Raw genomic sequence first — 21,689 nt, forward strand, 5'->3', positions numbered from 1 at the left:
TGGGCAAGTAAAAATACACACTGGGCTCCAAAATCCAGTCACATTCAGTGCTCACAAAGCTACTGACTTATCCGAGTTTCCTAGAATCAAAGGTTTCTAGCTCACCAGACTTATTCACCTCTGTTCCCCATCTCCTTCCTTATCCCAGATACAAACTACACAAACTGGCATCTCACTCAGCACTCCACCATCTTGGCTGCTTCTCCTGGCCTCCTCCACGTGGCCTTTCTCTGCTCTCCTCTGCTCTCTCTTCTAATGATAATCTCAGGAACCAAGAGGGCAAGCCCCCGTTCTGCCCCTATTTTATAGTGTAGCTTCACAACCTCTAATCCAATATACAAAATAGGGAAGTCTCTAATACAAAGTCACTTCTCTGAGGCATGATTGGATTGTACCACCCCACATCAAAACAGGTGGGAGAGGCTTAATCCCAAAACCAAGCCCCAGGCTACAATGATCCTGCCCGCCACCAACACACATTAATATCACCTGGGCGACGGCATCCTTAACAAAGTGAGCATAATATATTTTATCTGCCCAACAGATGTGTAATGAAAAATTGAGAAGTATAAAAACATTTGTGTACACACACTTTCAGGGAACAACATGGGGAGTTTTTGCAATTACTTTCTTTTTCCCAATGTTATCTTTGTTCAGATTATACTTACTGAAATGTAGTTTTATGTCCTGGAATGAGATAATAACATTTGTGTTTTTATTTTATGTTACTTTAATTTTTTTTTTCTTCACAGTTTAAAAAGCCCTGATTTGGTCTACTCTTTAACTCTTTTACTCTTCAGTCCCTTTTTTCAGCTCATTATTGACCTTTTAAAAAATTTCAGTACTAGCTCTCTGGCTTCTCCTTTTAATCTTTGATTGTCACTCTTTTCAAGGTCTTAGCCCTTCCTCGAGTAGTGCCAGTTTCTTCATTGCTTGTCTCTAGTCATTTAAGTCTAGTAATTGATGAAGTAGCTTAAAATAACACTAATATCGAATTTACAGAGTAATGTAATGAAATGTATTTTATATTTAATGTCCTTTATACAATACATATTTTATAATATGTAATGTAACAAATATAATAAAATAATTTTTCTTTCTAAAGGCTCTCTCTAATCTTGGGACAGAGTTCAAATGTGTAAATGTAAAGTGGCAAGACTACTTCAGTTCATATTTACATTGCTTACTACAACTGCTTCCACAATGGTTTTCTTACCACTTTTACTTATATTCATTCTTTTTTTATAGTTTTGCTGCTTTTTATTTTAAGATATAAATGAGATTTTTGTCCCATTTGACTGAGCTTTTTTTTACTAGAATTAGAGAAAATATCACATGGGTGTTGAATAATCTGATTGCCGAACGCTTTTCTAACTTAAACTCATAAAATAACCTTTTTGTCCTTTAATCATTCCAAGCACTTTCCTGCCTTGTGATCTTTCTATTTCTTCCTGATTTTGACTCCCTCTGTTCCCTATATTTGTATGATTGGTGCTTGTTCATTCTTCATGTGCGTGCCTAAACATTGCCTCCTCCCAGAAGTCTTCCCTGACCAATGTAGCTGAGCAGCTTCCTCACCTAGCACCCTGTTCTCTGTCCTGACAGCCTTTCTTTATTTTCTTGCAGTGATGCAATTCATTTATTTCTTTCATTGTTTAACTATAATGTATACCTCAATAAGGTAGGCCATTTCATCTTCCCTTGGTACTCAGAAGTAGCCATAGTAAATATTTGGTAAGCTAGTGAGTAAGTTGGTGAGAAAGCTGCACAATTTTTTTAAAAGCTAAGTATTGATGATCGCCATAAAATATATACTGAAACCAGACCAAGACACTTACATTGATAACTTATCGTAGACACTGGAGAAACTTTGTGTTAACTATGTCACTGTAGGTTAAATAAGATGAAAGTCAATAGTTAATGAACTTACAAATAAAGATGTTATATTTTTTGTTTAACAATTTATGAACAGGGAAAAGGATTAACACAGGAATTACGATAATTGAGATAATGTGGTATTGTTACAAGAATAGACATATACATAAAATCTATAAATTGACTGAAATTTGTATGTTTTTTATTATAAACAAAATTTGTATAATTAAATGGAAGAGGAAGTATCATTTGGCAAATGCTGTGGAATTTACCAAATGGGGTATCCATTTGAAAAAATTAATTTATATCCTTATTTTATAATATGCAAAATAAATCACATATATTAAAATTTAAAGATAAAAATGAAACAGCACAATTTAAGAAATTAAAATTAGTATTTATTTATATAGTATAAGAAAAGATGTATAAATGATAACATCAAAGGCTGAAGTTATCAAGTAAAATATATGACTCAATAAAAGTTTTATATACTACAAGTCTAAATATATTAACAAAATAAAAGAACAAATGCACACAGAAAAAATTTTACATTTACATGATAAAAGTGAATAGCCTCAATAAAAAGGTCTTACAGATCAATTAAAGTAATATATGAGAGTAATGGAAAAAATGTAGAAATACCAATCAGCTAATAAAAGGAAGACAGTATACAGTACAAATAAGACAATTTTAAATTTTATTTAAATCTACCAGTATTCAAGTAAGTTTATATTGAAACAAAAATATACCATAATTTGCAAATTGAGAAAAATTTTGAAAATGAAAATATAAATGTGTACTTTACATAAAAAGATCCATAATCCGAATCTAGTAATGTTACTTCAGAACTGCATCTTATAGAAAAAATGATAGGCCCTGGCCAGTTGGCTCAGTAGTAGAACATTGCCCAACATATGTATGTCCCTAGTTCAATTCTCGGCCAGGACACAAGCCCATCTGCTTCTTTACCCTTCCAACTCTCCTTTTTCTCTCTCTCTTCCCCTCCTGCAGCCAAGTCTCCACTGGAGCTAAAGTTGACCCGGGCAATGAGGATGGCTCTATGGCCTCTGCCTCAAGTTCTAGAATGGCTCCAGTTGCCCCAAATAGGGAGAACATCGTTCCCTAATAGGCAAGCTGAGTGGATCCGGTTGGGCGCCTGTGGGAGTCTATCTCTCTGCCTCTCCACTTCTCACTTCAGAAATAATACAAAAAGAAAAAGAAAAAAGATAGACCAATAATTTATACACAAATATTTTTACTGCTCAGTTTTTATTTGTTACATACTTAAAAATGAAATTAATATTTATTAAATTTTTATATTCTTATAAGCTAACAGTAAGGTTTTCAGTATTGCAAGTATGTTATTTTAATTTTATCTTGCTTTTGAGGTTATTTGGAATAGGTCCATTATTATCTATTATGTGTGTGCATTATAGTTTATTTTATAGATTCTCTATAACACAGTGGTCCCCAACCCCCAGGCCGTGGACCGGTATCGGTCCATGGGCCATTTGGTACCAGTCTGCAGAGAAAGAATAAGTAACTTACAGTATTTCCGTTTTATTTATATTTAAGTCTGACAGTGTTTTATTTTTTTTAAATGACCAGATTCCCTCTGTTACATCCATCTCAGACTCACTGTTGACGCTTGTCTCGGTCACGTGATACATTTATCCATCCCACCCTAAAGGCCGGTTTGTGAAAATATTTTCTGACATTAAACCAGTCCGTGGCCCAAAAAAGGTTGGGGTCCACTGCTATAACACAACCATTAATATACTATAGAATTTTTATTGTATAGTGAATATATTTTTCAGTTATTTACTGGTGAAAATTATGCCCACTTATTCATAGCAGATATTTCTTTAAACTTCTAAGTGTCTGTTTTTAATATTACTAAAAATACCAAAAAAGACTCTTCTTTTTTTTCTTTTTTTTTCTTTCTTTTTTTCTTTCTCTCTCTCTTATTTTTTCTCTCTTTTTCTTTCTATCCCCTCCCTCGCTCCCCTTTCCCTCCCTCCCTCCCTCTCCCCTTCCCTACTCCCTCCCTCCTTCCCTCCCTCTTTCTCTTTCATCTAATTTTGCCCTTCTTTCTATTTACTTTACAATTCCTTTATTATATATTTGTTGATTAACTGAATGCTTCCCTATTACATCCCAGGTACTGGGGATATATAATAGTGTGCAAGAAGTCCCTATCCTCAGGAAACTAAAATTCTAGCGAAGGAGGCACACTTTTAGAAACCATACACTTAAAGATACCATCGCAAGCTATGTGATATTCTAAAAAATAAAATTACAGGCTATTATGAGAAAGTACAGAAAAGGAAACCCAATTTAATTTGGGCTTGGGAAAGGCATTGGAAGTGACATTTAGCTGGGAACCCAAGGATGAGTTCAGTTAGCTTGGGAATAAAAGGGGACATTGGAAACATATTCCTGAAAAGGTAAACACAAGTTCTGAGAAATTCCACGGCATATTTTGGGAACATATGGTGGTGAAAAAGAATCAAGGAAAGAAGAAATATTCCATGAGTTTAGATAGGCGAGAGTCAATTTACATAGGGCCTGTAACCTGTATGAAGGTTCTGGTCTGTAAACTAAGCAGAGGTGTATTATATTTGTGTTCTGTTACTGATATATCCAATTATCACAGACTTATTGTCCCAAAACAACACAAATTTAACACCTCACAGTTCTTTAGATCAGAAATCGAGCATGGATTTTGCTGCTTATATAAGCACAAAGGTTTAATATATGAGAATTTTGGGGCAGGGCTGAGGACAAGGTGTGTCTTCTATAGGAAGCCACTTCTTTAACACTGGAAGAGGTGGTGGTATAGAAACCAACACAGAGAGTCAAGCAAAATGAAGAAAGGGAGGAATGTGTTCCAAATGAAAGAATAAGATAAAACCTCTGGAAAAAAACCTTAATGAAAGAGAGGTAAGTAATTTACCTGATAAAAAGTTCAAATTGTTGGTCATAAAAGTGCTCACTGAACTGGAAAAAAGTATAGATAAACACAGTGGGAATTTCAACAAAGAACATGAAAAATAAGCAAGTCAGAAGTGACAGAGCTGAAGAATGCGATAATTGACCTGAAAGTTGCACTGTAGAGGTTGAACAGCACTCTGTATGGTGCAGGTGAAAGGATCCATCGCCTTGAAGAGACGGCAGTGGAACTCACTCACTGAACCACCAAAAAGAAAAGTGAATTCAGAAAAATTGAGACAGCTTTTGAGGTTTATACGACACCATCAACCAGAATATTTTTATTATAGGCCTCTCAGAGGGAAAAGAGAGAAAAATATTATTTGAAGTAATACTAGCTGAAAAATTGACTAACCTGAAGAAGGAAATAGACATCAAGATCTGGTAATTTGGGGTGTCTGTGGAAATCTAAGTCTTTGGAAAGCTGAATCTAGCCAGGACAATACAAGTGATAGCCTAACAAGTTCATAATCCTCACAGCATACTTAATATCTACATTTTCCAAGTTCAGTTTCTACAACTCTGAAAACATAATTTATTTATTCAAACAACATGGAGAAGTAGTAAATTGTGGAGTTCAAATTGGAATTTTGATCAATTTGATTACCTTCCCATGATATTGTCATTATGACATACTTCCTTCAGAAAAGGAGAATTACCCAAAGTATCTCAAGGGCTAGTCTTACAAGGGGTGGTGGGTGAGAGATCATTTTTAAAGGGTAGGATATATTGGTCTGCAGGTAAATGGGCCAACATTACAGAAAAAGAGACAAATTAAAAATAAAGAGAGAGGGCCACGACAATCAAAACAGCATGGTATTGGCAGAAAAATAGACACTCAGACCAATGGAACAGAACAGAAAACCCAGAAATAAAACCACATATATATAGTCAAATAATTTTTGATAAAGGGGCCAAGAACACACAATGGAGAAAAGAAAGCCTCTTCAATAAATGGTGCTGGGAAAACTGGAAAGCCACATGTAAAAGAATGAAACTGGACTACATTCTGTCCCCCTGTACTAAAATGAACTCAAAATGGATCAAAGATCTAAACATAAGACCTGAAACAATAAAGTACATAGAAGAAGACATAGGTACTAAACTCATGGACCTGGGTTTTAAAGAGCATTTTATGAATTTGACTCCAATGGCAAGAGAAGTGAAGACAAAAATTAATGAATGGGACTACATCAGACTAAGAAGTTTTTGCTCAGCAAGAGAAACTGATAAAATAAACAGAAAGCCAAGTAAATGGGAAATGGTATTTTCAAACAACAGCTCAGATAAGGGCCTAATATCCAAAATATACAAAACTCATAAAACTCAACAACAAACAAACAATCCAATAAAAAAAATGGGAAGAGGACATGAACAGACACTTCTCCCAGGAAGAAATACAAATGGCCAACAGATATATGAAAAGATGCTCATCTTCTTTAGTTATTAGAGAAATGCAAATCAAAACTGCAATGAGATACCACCTCACACCTGTTAGATCAGCTATTATTAACAAGACAGGTAATAGTAAATGTTGGAGAGGCTGTGAAGAAAAAGGAACCCTTATTCACTGTTGGTGGGAATGTAAAGTAGTACAACCATTATGGAAGAAAGTATGGTGGTTCCTCAGAAAACTGAAAATAGAATTACCTTATGACCCAGCAATCCCTCTACTGGGTATATACCCCAAAAACTCAGAAACATTGATACGTAAAGACACATGCAGCCCCATGTTTATTGCAGCATTGTTCACAGTGGCCAGGACATGGAAACAACCAAAAAGCCCGTCAATAGATGACTAGATAAAGAAGATGTGGCACATATACACTATGGAATACTACTCAGCCATAAGAAATGATGACATCGGATCATTTACAGCAAAATGGTGGGATCTTGATAACATTATACGAAGTGAAATAAGTAAATCAGAAAAAACCAGGAACTGCATTATTCCATACGTAGGTGGGACATAAAAGTGAAACTAAGAGACATTAATAAGAGTGTGGTGGTTACGGGGGGAGGGGGGAGAGGGAGAGGGAAAGGGGGAGGGGGAGGGGCACAAAGAAAACTAGATAGAAGGTGACAGAGGACAATCTGACTTTGGGTGGTGGGTATGCAACATAAGTGAACGACAAAGATAACCTGGACTTGTTATCTTTGAATATATGTATCCTGATTTATTGATGTCGCCCCATTAAAAATAAAATTATTAAAAAAATAAATAAAAATGAAGAGAGAATAAACTGATAGAGTAGATGGGCTCTGTTATTTTCTAATGGGATATTATTATGGTGGTGGTGATGGCAATGATGATAACAGTAAAATCTGTAATGATAGCAACAAGTACAAAACATACTAGCATTACTTTTATACTAGATACTACTCATGAATTATGTTCTTTAGTCATCACAACAACTATATAATATATGAACTACGATTGTGCTCATTTTACCGATAAAAGAATAGGGCTGAAAAAGTTAAATGGCTCATCCTACATCACAAAACATGAATAAGTTTTGATTGAAAGTAAAACAGTCTTAATTTCAATGCAGACACTCTTAATCATCTATAAGATGCAATTTGTGTTGTACCTAATTGATACTAACAGTGTTATACCATATTTGTTTGTTTGTGTTTCTGCAATTTAAAAAAAGTTTTAGGCATGCGTGTTGGCATTTATTACGTGTTATTACTTGTCTCCATTACATTACAGAAATGTGTGACATATTTTTTTTACTTGAAGAGAAAAAGGAAGTACAAAGAAGCTAAGTCAAGAGAAAGGCAAACATGTATATGTGAATATTTTCTAATTTCTCTTTGATATTTTATTTAAAATATACAGATTGGACCTATACTAAAATTTGGAGCTTAAACATCACTTAGAGGTAGGACTTCTGGAAGAGCAGAGTAAGGAACTCCAAAAAAGTACTCCAAAAATTGTAAAAATCCCTGTTTCAGAGTTCTGGAAAGTAATCTGGCTTGCAGCAATCCAGTTTGTTAAATCATGAAGAACTGCAGAATCTTAATGAGAGTAGCAAGCTTTGTGGTGACTTAACTGGCCCTCTTGCTATCCACCTCTCCCCAAGTACAGTAACCTTGAAAGCCAGCTGCCAGACAACCACGGTAGCTGTGCAAACCAGCAGTCTCGTCGGTGCTGAAAGGAGGCCAACTAAGTTTAGAGGTTTTAGAAAGTCCTGTTTTAGAGCGTGGTCGCTATTGGACCTATCTGGCAGCTCCCTTGGGCTAAGCTCTATTCACTGGGCTTGTTATTTGAAGTAATAGAGATTACTTTATGTGTAAAGCCCTGTTTCCAAGTTATTCACTGAAATAATTATCAGCAATATTTTTTTTTAATATTGAAGCTGCCTGTGGTGGCAATACCAGCTGTGGCATTGCCTTACCAAAAAAACTTAAAAGCAAGCTCTGAGAATGAGACATCCATATTCCTGGGGCTTTACTTATGTCCAGGAAGGACCTGAGTAGGCCAGTCACTTACCTCTAGCTGACCTTTAGGCCTTGTGTAAACAGGAAATGAAGGGTAAGAGAGAGATGTAAATAGGATGTGTTGAAAATATGCCTTAACATATTACATAGATCTTCTGGCAATGAGTAACAATCTTACTGGTTCAAGACATTGAAGGCAGTCTCCTTCCAATTGTTAGCTGACGGCAGGGCTGAGTAGGGACTTCAGTGGCTGCAGGTGACAGGAATATAGATTTTATAGACTTCATTCAAAAGAGTTACAGAGCGCCAATGAACCACGTTGGAGGAGTCAGATTTCCAGGATTGGCACATCATATATTTTAAATGTATAATTTTTAACAACAAAAAATTATAAACCATGCAAAGAAACAGTAAAGTATGGCTGACACACAAAGTGAGAAAAGAACAGGTAATAGAAAGTATCCCTTAGAAGGCCCTGATGTTGGACTTACTAAACAGTTGCTTTCAACTACTTATTTTACATATGCTCAAATAATTAAAGAAAACCATTTCTAAAGAATTAATAACATAGTAGTCAAGATATGAAACAACCAAAGTGTCCTCAGTAGAGGATTGGATAAAGAAGATGTGGTACATATATATATACAATGGAATACTACTTAGCCATAGAAATGATGATATATTGTCACTTATGACAAATGGATAGACTGAGAATATTGTACTAAGTGAAATAAGTAAATCAGAAAAAGCTAAGACCTATATGATTTCACACATAGGTGGGATATTAAAACTGAGATCATGGACATAGATAAAGTTAAGGGATAGTGGGGCAAGGAGAAGAAGAGTAGAAAGGACAAATATATATATCACATTGGTGGGACATAAAACTGAGACTCATGGACGTAGATAAGTGAAATGGTTACCAGAGGGAGGGGGAAGGGTTAGGAGAGAGGAATAAAGAGGGACAAATACACAGTGACAGAATATGATTTAACTTATGGGCATACAATGCAATCAACAGTTCAAATGCCATAGAGACGTTCACCTGAAATCTATGTACTCTTGTTAATCAATGTCACCCTATTAAATTTAATTTCAAAATAAAAATTAAAATAAAAACAAAGAATTAATCATATGAGAACCAAGAAGAAATTTAGCAGTTGAAATTTAGTAACTAAAAGGTAAAATTCATTAGAGGGACTTGACAAAGGTTTGAGTTGGCAGAAGAAAGAATCACCATACTTGAAGAAATTTTTATTGCAATGATCATATTGAAATACAGAATGAAAAAGAGTAACAACAAGTGAAGGGAGCCTCAGACACCTATGAAGTACCATCAAGTTAACCAACACACATATATGGGAGTTCTGGAAGAGAAGAGAAGGAGAAAAGACAGAAAGAATATTTGAAGAAATATTGGTATGAAAATGTCCCCAATTTTTTTTCCTTTTCATTGAATTTATTGAGATGACACTGGTTAACAAAATTATACAGGTTTCAGGTGCACAGTTTTATATACCACATTATCTGTACACTGTATTGTGTGTTCACCACCGCAAGACAAGTCTCTGTTACTTAACCACTTATCGCCCCATACCCTCCTCCAACTCCTCCTCTCCTCCCTCTCCCCACAGTCACCTCAATGTTGTCCATGTCTATGAGTTTTTTTTTCTTTCCCCTTTCTGCTTAGTCCCTCCACATCTCTCACCCAGCACACTCCCCTCCCCAACCAACAGCTGTCAGTTTGCTGAAGAAATCATTATTGTGCAGTCCTGGAGCCTAATGTTTTCCAAGTAGGATAAATTCAGACATCTATACAGCATAATCAAAGCATCAATTGGAAGTACCTTCTTGGCTCTTTTTTCTTTGAATTAAAATTTGTCTATTATGGGCATATTTTTTGGTAATAATATTGAATTTCTGAAGTATTCTTTTCAAACATTTAGCATAGCAAACAAAGTTTGAATCATAATTAATTGCAAATAATTACTCAAGGCATTGCATTCTTTTGTGTAGAATGAAATTTAATAATCATTTTTAAATCTTTTTATTTTCCTTTGGAATTTAGTTTAATTTTATGTAAGTTGGCATTTTTGGATTTCATGTAAACAAAGTTTACATGGTTGTATTGTGCAGATTTTAATATTTTATTTAAAATTCTATAGTTTTCTTAGTATTATATAATGAATTAATTAGTCAATATAATTTTTAGTGCTATACTAAAAAGGAGCTGAATGTTCCTTTTATGTTATTCCTCATTTAGATAGTTTGGAAAATAGATTAGCACTATGAAAATTTAATAGGTAAACACTTCATAAATACCTGTAAAACAGGAGTTTTGGAGGAAGGAATGTGATAAATGAGGTAGAAATCATGTCATTTGCTGAATTAACCCCATAATTTCCCCAAAATGTATTAGATGAACTCAATTAGGTTCAATGAAACACAGTAAGGAAAAGAGGCATCTGGCATCCAACGGCCTGTCTCTGCCTAGCACCTCAGTTTAAGTGATTCCAAAATAAATGGCTGTATTGATCTTGACTACAGGTATAGATATCTCAGAGATCATGCAGACTTAATTGGTTCAAAATTCATTATTTCCCTGAACAAATACATTCCTCTTTTGCTTCCTTCCTCAATTAGTGGCATCACACTAATCTTTTTTTTGTTTTGGGGGATTTTTTTGTATTTTTTTTTTTTTGAAGTTACAAGCCAGAAGACAGACAGACGGATTCCTGCATGTGTCTGACCGGGATCCTCCCGGCATGCCCAACAGGGAGCGATGCTCTGCCCATCTAGGGCATAGCTCCATTGTGGCCAGAGCCATTCTAGCACCTTAGGCAGAGGCCATGGAGCTGTCCTCGGTGCCCAGGACAACTTTGCTCCAATGGAGCCTTGGCTGTTGGAGCGAGAGAGGGAGACAGAGAGGAAGGATGGGAGAAGGGTGGAGAAGCAGATGGGCGCTTCTCCTATGTGCCCTGACCAGGATTTGAACCTAGGACTTCCATATGCCAGGCCAACGCTCTACTGCTGAGCCAACCAGCCAGGGCCACACTATTCTCTTTCATTTGCTAGGTATTCTATAAGCATCTTGATTCCTTCTCTTGCTATTTATTCCTAAAGGCATTATTCTAAGTCTTAATCTTTGCCACAAGGTTTTAGAAAGAAGGTAAAATGTTATCTTAACTTTTCCCTTCTGTAGTGCTGCACCAGTAGTATTATTGAAATGATTTGTCTTCTGAAAACTTTTGTGAAGTTATTTCAGTGTTTAGTCTTGGGATCAACAAAGGAGAAGTCTGTCCTATTTTTCGTGTTGGTCATCCACTGTTTGAATATTATCATTATTATACTAATTAATATTTTCTTCTTTCAATTTTAACATCTAATCAGACATGTACCTATCAAAACTAATACCTATAATAAATATGTAGAGAAATATAACACTGAATGTGAGAAATGTATATATTAGTCACTTTGAATAAATATTGTATATTAAGAACATTAAGTAATATGAAGACTTTAGTTCTAAAGAGCAAATATTTACTAGGTATCTACTTTAATGCCAAATTGCAAAAAGTTTACATGTAGTATCATATTATTTTTCAACATGACTTCATTAAGATCTTTCATCATCTCCATCATACTGTAGATTAAACTTTTTAACATCATGTACAAGTTGATAACTTTATTATATGGTGAACTTTATAATATTAACTATTCTATAATGAGATTTCATGTGAATTTAATTGTTTAAAGGTGTTTTTTAAATCTAATTTAATTGGCAGAGTTATACATATATTTCATACCTATATTTTTTCAATTATGTTATCATAAGTTGAAATTTATATTTATTCATTAAAATGAGTATTCTGAAATAATTATTCTTAAAGTCTCATGTAGGCCAAATTCTTGAGCGGCATTGTTTTTTTATTAAACTGTCATTTTGAACTAATCATTTGACATGCTTTTTACGATTTACTCTTCAGAGGTTTATATATTATGTGCATGGAAACTTAAAATGATGTCTTTAACTAGCTTATATATATTTCAGTTAGATTTATTGGTTACTGAAATACCATAAGATATATAAAAATGACATTTTTAAGGGCAATGTTAGAGAAGTATAAAAATCTCATGTTTTTAGCTAACAAGGTAAGGATAAAAGGGGAACTGTATAATAATTATTTATAAGCTGCTCTGAAAATTTGGGTAAGAACTATTTCTTTGTGTTTTAAAGCCATTGATTTTGAAATGCCAGATGATTTATAAGCAAAACAGGGTTCTGTTGATGGTTACTGATCAGAATGACAGTTACATATGAATATGTTTTAACCCAGTTGTGTCATACATGTCCAGATAACAGATTATTTATTACATGTTTAATTTCCTCAAATATGTGAAAATATTTTATTAAAAATACTGGGTTTCCACTTAAGCTTTTTGTTTTAACCATTTTCTTTCATTACAGAGACACCTGCTGCATTTCCAGATGCTATAAAGGAAAAAGAAACGCCAACCCCTGGTGAAGAGATTCAGCTAGAGAACACCATTCCTCAAACAGATTCAGGAATTGGAGAAGAGCAAGTAGCCAGCATCTTGAACGGTGCAGAATTAGAGCCTGGCCATGGCCCTGACGCCATGAGCGAGCTGCTGTCTACTTTGTCGTCAGAAGTGAAAAAATCTCAAGAAAGCTTAACTGAGAGCCCCAGCAAAATGTTGAAGCCCGCACCATCCATATCGAGCATCAGTCAGACCAAAGGCATCAACGTCAAGGAAATACTGAAAAGTCTTGTGGCTGCTCCAGTTGAAATTGCAGAATGTGGTCCCGAGCCCATCCCATACCCAGACCCAGCCCTGAGGAGAGAAGCACACGCCATCCTCCCCGTGCAGTTTCATTCCTTTGACAGGTAGGTGCAGACCTGACCATTCACGGTGCTCTGGACATGGAAGGGACATTGAGTCTATTAATTTAAAAATATTAGAGGGTCACAAAAACACTATTAAAGTAGATTCTTACTGCAAAGACTATCTAAGTGACAGGTCAACTTGATTGATCTCATAGTAGTATCATGGTAATACGGCTCAAAAAAGAGAATTCAGTTTGACATGAAGGATGTCACATTGAGTTGGAAATAGAGAAACTCAGATTCTGATTATAATCGATCATCAAGTGACTACACTGGGGAAGTCATTTCATCTTTTTGGACTTAATTGTTTCATGTGTATAAATGGGAGGGGATAGGCTAGATTTCTCCAAGATCTAGTCTGATTCTGGAATTCCAATATAAAATTACTGAGCACTATAATAATTGTTGAATAGTATAGCCTGCTTTAAGTAATAAAGTTCAAATTTGAGTTTTAAACACAGATATATGGAAATGTTTTTTAAATGTGTGATATTTTCCTTATGGGATTTATCTGTGCAAAAGCCGTATTTTGAGGCTTGTATTTGAAAGTAAATATTGCTGAAAGTCATTTTAGGGTTCTAAATGGCCCCATCTGTATTTTATGATAGTTATTAGGGCTAACAATATTACTTAACTTTGATATTGGGATTGTTGCATATTCCAAATTATGTTTACACACCATTTTTTTAATCTTCTGCATGTTCAAAATGCTTTTTCCTATAAAACGAATGTAAATATGTCTGTTAAGTGATTGCCGAGCAGTTTTTTTTTTTAGATTGCAAATATCAAGTTAGGAAATCAAATGTTTCTTAACATGTAATGTCAAAATAAATACAAGGTGGGACAAAAATAGGTTTATAGTTATTTGTATGGAAAACAATACAGTGTTAAATAAATAATAATATAAGAAAATAATTTGTGTTTTGCATACTCACAACTATAAATCTACATTTGTCCCACCCTGTAGTCAAAATATAATATTTTTCCATATTGTTTTTTGTTTTTTTTACACTAGTCAAACTGCTTTGTCTCCATTAGAGGTAATTTTTGGTGTTTAGGGATAGCGGTATGGCAGTAAAGCCATTTTTAGTTAGAATGAACTATCGTTTTTTTATATAAATATTATTTAAACTTTTAATCAGTGTCCTACAGATGTTTCTTGAAAGTCTATTGTGAAAATATAAAAGGCATTAGTCATTATGTAGGATACAAAGATGAATAAAATATTTGTCTTCTAATAACTTATAAGTAATAAGATAAAAATGTTTGCAAATATTTGCCATGTAAGGTAAAATGCATTAAATGTCAAAAAATTTAAAAAGCTAAAAAGAGAAGAGTCTATAAATATTGAAAGATATTTTCTTTTAAATAGTTTGTATTAAAATTTGGATGTTCACTCATATAGTCTCTTGTATGTTCCTTATGCCATTTCATATTGGTGTCTTCTTTACTCATGTGCATTATGGTCCCTGGATATCTGGTTATGTGTGTTTATGAGTGCATATAAGTATGCATGTGAGTATCTTTGATTATATAGTTTTATAAATAAATGCTACAATAATTTAATTTAGGGTAATGAAAGTTGTGTTTCTTTTCATTTTAAGTTACATATTTAAATTTTGTTAAAATTCAAAGCAGTACATACTGAGCATTATTGTAATTAGCATAAGAGAATCCAATGGAATAAAAATTAAGTTAAACTTTTTTGTTTTAACTTGGATTATTGTTAAAGCAATTTTTTTTCAATAAACCTTAGCAAAGCAATCACCGGATTGCCAATATTCTTAGCTACTCAAAATTTATTACACTTTTGAGGATACTGCTTTAAAAAAAACAGAACTCTCTGATTTGTGCTTGGTAGCTTTTGTGCAAAATGCACTGGGAGTGGAATCATTATTCTAAATTGAGTAAGTAGAAATGAAATTGAGGTGCACAAAGCATATTTCAGTTCTTTCTTAGGAGAAGGGTCTCCAGTCTAGTTAATATATGCAGTAGCTCAAGTACTATCAAATGTAAATGATGAGATGATATTGATGAAAGGAGGGGATTGAGGTCTCCGGGGGCGCTGATGACGGATTGAACAGAAGCGGCCTCGCACCGCACGGAACTCAAGTCTGTCGTCTTCACCGCTCACGGCCGTAATGGGAGGTGGCAGTCTGAAATGAGTTGCCACGGCAGAGAGTATTATTTTTGAAATGCTTTCACACAAATCACTAGGGCCTGCATACAACTTAGTTTCATGCTTTAATGTCATCAGGAGGCACAAATTGGTGTGTCTAATTGTTTGCCACCTGCCAGCAAAATGAGCTGCCAGCCAGCCAGACGGGTTTGATTGTCTGTCAGCCCTTCAATAGATTGAGAGTGACAACATCAAAAATGTAACTTTAAACTCTGGGGCTTCGAGCAGCTTTTCAGGGATGTCATCCCCACAAGTGCTTCTGGACAACTGCATTTTTCAATCGTACTTCCAAAATATTGCCCCCATTTGCCTCATCTGTCTTAAGAACGTTCCAGTTATATACTGGAGTATATAAACACATTTCTGAAGCTCCACAGTGTGAAACCCAAATTATGACATCTTTGAACATCAGATCGAATTTTTCGAAAAGAAGATCTAAGATGACAAGCTTTCAAAGCAAAGTCCTATATACTACCAACTTCACACATGGAATTATCATGGGTCTTACTGTACCAGTAATGCATTCATCAGATTACCTTTCATTGAAAAATAGCTGTAAACTTAGTTGTTCATTTATTTATAACTAAATCCTCCTTCATAATATTATTGTACAGTCCCCATGGAAATCACATAGGATTTTACTTCTATTAACCAATAATTTATTTATTCTATTACAAAAGTGTGCTCTTTATTCTAGACTGTAAATTTGGAAATAGCCTCCTAAAACAAGTGATATGATTTGAATTGTGTTAACTTAGGTTCTGCATAGAATGTTTCTCACCACTTAAGATGGAGCATTGAGAAATTTCAGTGTTTCGAAGTTTATTTTTTATATTTTGCAGTCTATTTCAGTAGATAAACTGCAGCATCAAATTTTAGAAACATTTAAAACAAACTTAAATAATGACCCTTTTTTCTTTTGGTTTTAAATCTTTCATAGATTATATTATGAAATAAATAAATATTCTTATTTACATATATGGGAGGAGCTAATTCCTTTTCTTCCATTTCCGCCCATCATCATCTGTGCCAATTCAGGTGTGTCTTCAATGACCTTGAGTGGCCCTAACAGATGTATATTTATGAATTGTTAAGCACTGAACATGCTAGACATCCCACTAGTTCTGTTGTACAGTGAGAAGGCACTCTGTGCAAAAGGAATTACAATTACCTAACTAGGACATCTTTTCTAATGATCTGTTAACCATGAAGCAAAGAGAAATATTTATCATGGTTTTATTTCTAACAGAAGTGCTTAATCATCTCGTAAATCAAGTTGCAAAGTTTCCCCAAATACTGTTTCTTTATACTTCTATATAGGTCTATGGTTTATAAACATCCTAGCTGTGCTATATTTTTTTTATAAATTAGTAATTTTAATTCTATATATTCACATGGTTTTAATCGTTGGAGAATTTGGTATATCTCTGTGATTAACTCAGTCTTAGTTCCAATAAGATTCATGATCCGCCCCTTGTTTGGACAAGACAAAATGAAAGGGGGCAGAGGACAATATGCCTCTCCAAACATTTTAACTTATTAGCTTTAGAAAATTGTTTTAAGTCTGAGGTTTCACAAATACCAGATAAATGTGTTGCCTCTCTGGCTAATAGACATTTACCTTACATGATAATACTTCATCCGTTAGGATTTTACAAATCTACTTATATTCAAATTCCTGTGTTTGAGAAGTTCCAGCAAAGTAATCTGCATTTTCCACCTCAAACTTTAATATCCTTCTTCCAAGTGTTTCATTCTCTGAGAACTGCATTCGAAACCTGTATTATTTTGTTAGCCAACGTTAACTCTGATAAATTCAGTAAAAAGGAGAAAAGAGAGAAAATTAAAAAATATATATTTTGTAAATATTTTAGGACTAAAAAATCAATATAGATAGCCTTCATATTATTAAAACCATAGTAGAAGCTTAGGCTAAATATTTATAATTTTTAAACATTAACAATAACATTTTTAATTTTATTGCTAAGGATGACAGTTTGTCTAAAACCGTGGTTCTCAACCTGTGGGTCGCAACCCCGGCGGGGGTCGAACCACGAAAACACAGGGGTCGCCTAAAGCCATATGTATTTTCGGTGGGCTTTAGGCGACCCCTGTGTTTTGGTCGTTCGACCCCTGCCGGGGTCTCAACCCACAGGTTGAGAACCCCTGATGTAGAGGATTCTAGGACTCCATCAGTATAAATAGTGGCTCTAGAAGAAGAGTGGAAATAATGGGCACAGTTTAGGTTGTAGGCTCTTAACTTTTATGTGGCTATATTGAAATCCAGATAAAAATTATATGCTCACCCTAGAAATGTTTATGGACTCCAAAAACTTGTGTATATTTCAGGGAATTTATGCACCCTAGTGTGTTTGCCAAATGGGTAGAGCAGACTTCTAGGTAAGCCTTTTAGAGTAGGTGAGATAGTTAACCTAGCGGCAAATGCTGAGTAACAACCTTCTAGAAGATTGTGTAAAAGTGGAAATGTTTACTGTCATATGCAAGTATTTGAAAATACATAGCATTCCAAAATATAATGAATGTGTTATTAGTACATATCAATCAGTATAAACTTTCAAATTATTTGTAAAATATATTTCTTAGGACACAGAAAATTTCAGGTGTTATGGAATGAGTAGTATTGGTGAAGAAATACTATTAAGTACAGGACTGTCTGATTCCATATAAACAGTGTGGCCATAAGAATTAAAGGGGAAATAGTTCCCCAGGTTACAAACAAGATGGTTTGGTAGGTTTGTTCTTAAGTTGGATTTGTATATAAGTTGGAACAGATACATTTACCTATTAAATGCAACTTAACTACACATTTGTCTTAACATAGTACATGTTTTTATCTTTCTATGTATATAAATACTTAAACATTTTCAAACCTACAGAACCTATCTCATTAGTAACCGGAGACTGCCTGTAGTTTTCATAAATGCATAAATTTGTAGACAGAGCAAGAATCTGAGAAAACAGTTGAAGCCAGCCTCCCACCCACCTCAGCACACCCTTGTGACATTAGCATCTTAACCATTTGAACACATCTGTGATTGGAAACTGGACTTTATAAAGGTTATTAGGGATTTCTTCCCCTTCTTGGTCTTAACTTGTTATTTGGAGATACATGGAAGTTTCATCTTGTTTTCTTATTATATACCTTCAGATTTTTTATAAATAAATTTTTATTAATTTTAATGGGGTGACATCAATAAATCAGGGTACATATATTCAAAGAAAACATGTCCAGGTTATCTTTGTCATTCAATTATTTGCATATCCATCACCCAAAGTCAGATTGTCGTCTGTCACCTTCTATCTAGTTTTCTTTGTGCCCTCCCCCTGCCCCCCACCCCCAACCACCACACTCTTGTCCATGTCTCTTCGTCTCATTTTTTTTTTTTTTTTGTATTTTTCTGAAGCTGGAAACGGGAAGAGACAGTCAGACAGACTCCTGCATGCGCCTGACTGGGATCCACCCAGCACGCCACCAGGGGCGACGCTCTGCTGCGACCAGAGCCACTCTAGCACCTGGGGCAGAGGCCAAGGAGCCATCCCCAGTGCCCGGGCCATCTCTGCTCCAATGGAGCCTTGGCTGCGGGAGGGGAAGAGAGAGAGAGAGGAAGGGGGGGGCGGGGTGGAGAAGCAAAGGGTGCTTCTCCTATGTGCCCTGGCCGGGAATCGAACCCGGGTCCCCCACACGCCAGGCCGACGCTCTACAGCTGAGCCAACCGGCCAGGGCTCTTAGTCTCATTTTTATGTCCCACCACTGTAAGGAATCATGCAGTTCTTGTTTTTTTCTGATTTACTTATTTCACTCTGTATAATGTTATCAAGATCCCACCATTTTGTTGTAAATGATCCGATGTCATCATTTATTATGGCTGAGTAGTATTCCATAGTGTATATGTGCCACATCTTCTTTATCCAGTCTTCTATTTTTTTTACAGTAATTAAAGCCTTTAAGCTAGATTTTTAATTGGTAGAATTTTTTAAAATAATTTTTAAGTCAGCTTTTTCTCAAATGACTTGTTATCCAGATTTACTGTCATTCTAATGATAGTACTGACATGATACTTTTAGTCATTAGTCTTGAAATATAGTGCCTAAAACCACACATAGGATCTTGTTCATGAGGACTGACAGTTCCAGAGTATATCAAGTTTATTGCTTCTTTCATTCTCGGTACTGATACAGATCTAGATTGCCTCAGCACTTTTGGGAGACATAAAAATACTAATAAGAGCTAAAATGTATTGACCACTTACAGTATTCCAGGTGAAGTGCTAAGCACTTTATATACATTCTATCCTTTTATCTCTGTAACAGTCTTATGAGGTTCAAACTATTGTGAGTCTCATTTTGAAGGTGAAGTGAATGGAGTTAGAGAGATATACTTGCATAATACCACATATCTTAGTAATTGTTGGAGGCAGAATTTTAACTCAGGTTTGCCCGGCATTAATAACTGGACTATTGGCCACTGTGCTACAGTATTTATTTATTGTACATGTCATGCTGTCAGACTCTGCTGGTTTGCTGTCAATGAAGTATCTGGAGACTTTTACAAAAATTGATATTAAATCAAATGATTTCATTTTTCCAGTAGACAAGAATATAATATTGTTTGCATTTATTTATAAGCCATTGTTAAAGGTGGTTGAGATTAAATTTTTTTCCTCTCATCCATATAACTAATTTTTTTGGATTTAGTTCTCATAGCCTCCTGTGGTAATCTTACAGAGAGTTTTTGCCCAAAGTAGATAGATCAGTTAATTAGGAAATTTTGGTAATAGTTTTTTTTTTTTTTTACCATCTATAGATTTGTCTCACATACCACCAATCCGCTCATGTTTCTTTATTTTATTAATAATGATTTTAATGAGAGGTGTAGGAAAAAAAGTATTATACTTTCACTAATGACTTCTTTTCAAGTCAGAATTTGATAATTTTATTTTCTTGCTAGATAGTGAAATTTTGCATCTCAACATTTGTTTAGAAGTTTAAAGATAAACCTAAGATTATATTTTTTATTTTTTATTAATATTAATTTATTGTGTTAATTTGGATTCAAGTGTCCCACTCAATACAACACCCTCACTCCCCAACCAATGTGCCCCATTCTACCCCCTTTCCCCCTTCCTCCTAAATTTCTTCTTTTCTTCCCTCTGGGATTTGCTGTCCTGTTATCTGTATCTATGTGTTATGTATATATAATTTCACTAATCCTGTAGCCTTATCTGATTCCTTTCCCTGATTCGTCTTCCCTCTGGTCCCTGTGACCCTGCATCTACCTCTATTCTGTTCCTTAGTTCACTTTGTTCATTAGATTCCACACATAAGTGAGATCATATGATATTTGTCTTTCTCTTCCTGGCTTATTTCACTGAGCATAATGATCCCCAGGTCCATCCATGCCATCACAAAAGGTAAGATTTTCTTCTTTTTCACAGCCACGTAGTGTTCCACTGTGTATATGTACCACAGATTTTTTATCCACTCATTCACTGACAGACACTTGGGTTGTTTCCAGATATTGACTATTGAAAATAATACTGTAGTAAACATTGGGGTGCATATCTTATTTTGATTCAGTGATTTGGTGTTCTTAGGATATATTCCTAAAAGTGGTATAGCTGGGTCAAAAGGCAGTCCCATTTCTAATTTTTTGAGGAAACTCCATACTGTTTTCCACAGTGGCTGCACAAGTCTGCATTTGCACCAGCAGTGCAGGAGGGTTCCCTTTTCTCGCCAGCTCTTATTGTGTGTTGATTTGTTAATGAGCGCCATTCTGACTGGTATGAGGTGGTATCTCACTGGGGTTTTAATTTGCATTTCTCTGATGACTAGTGATGTTGAACATTTTTTCATATGCCTATTGGCCATCTGTATGTCCTCTTTGGAGAAGTGTTTATTCAGTTCCTTTGCCCATTTTTTAATTGGATTGTCCATTTTTTAATTGGATTGTTTACTTTCCTGGTGTTGAGGTTTAGAAGTTCTTTATAAATTTTGGTTATTAACTCCTTATCAGAAGTATTGACCAATATGTTCTCCCATTGTATGGGTTGTCTTTTTTATTTTTTAAATGATGTCTTTTGCTGTGAAGAAGCTTTTTAGTTTGCAGAGTCCCATTTGTTTATTTTGTCTTTTATTTCACTTGCCCATGGAGATAAATTGGCAAAAATATTGCTAATAGAGATATCAGAGAGTTTATTGCCTATGTTTCATTCCAAGATGTTTAAGGTTTCGCAAATTACTTAATGTCTTTTATCCATTTTGAGCTTATTATT

The 21,689-nt window shown here is 34.9% G+C and overlaps 1 protein-coding gene across 2 annotated transcripts in view; it reads left to right on the plus strand.

The window, feature by feature from the left end:
• Positions 1-21,689, plus strand: part of NBEA (neurobeachin) — a 740,071-nt gene that overhangs the window by 207,531 nt on the left and 510,851 nt on the right. For both annotated transcript variants that reach the window (XM_066236595.1, XM_066236597.1), the window contains exon 30: positions 12,779-13,217. In XM_066236595.1, the coding sequence (XP_066092692.1) occupies positions 12,779-13,217 (439 nt within the window). The remainder of the gene's footprint in view (positions 1-12,778; positions 13,218-21,689) is intronic.

This window comes from Saccopteryx bilineata, chromosome 6 (assembly GCF_036850765.1).
Source record: "Saccopteryx bilineata isolate mSacBil1 chromosome 6, mSacBil1_pri_phased_curated, whole genome shotgun sequence".
NCBI classification, from domain to species: domain Eukaryota; kingdom Metazoa; phylum Chordata; class Mammalia; order Chiroptera; family Emballonuridae; genus Saccopteryx; species Saccopteryx bilineata.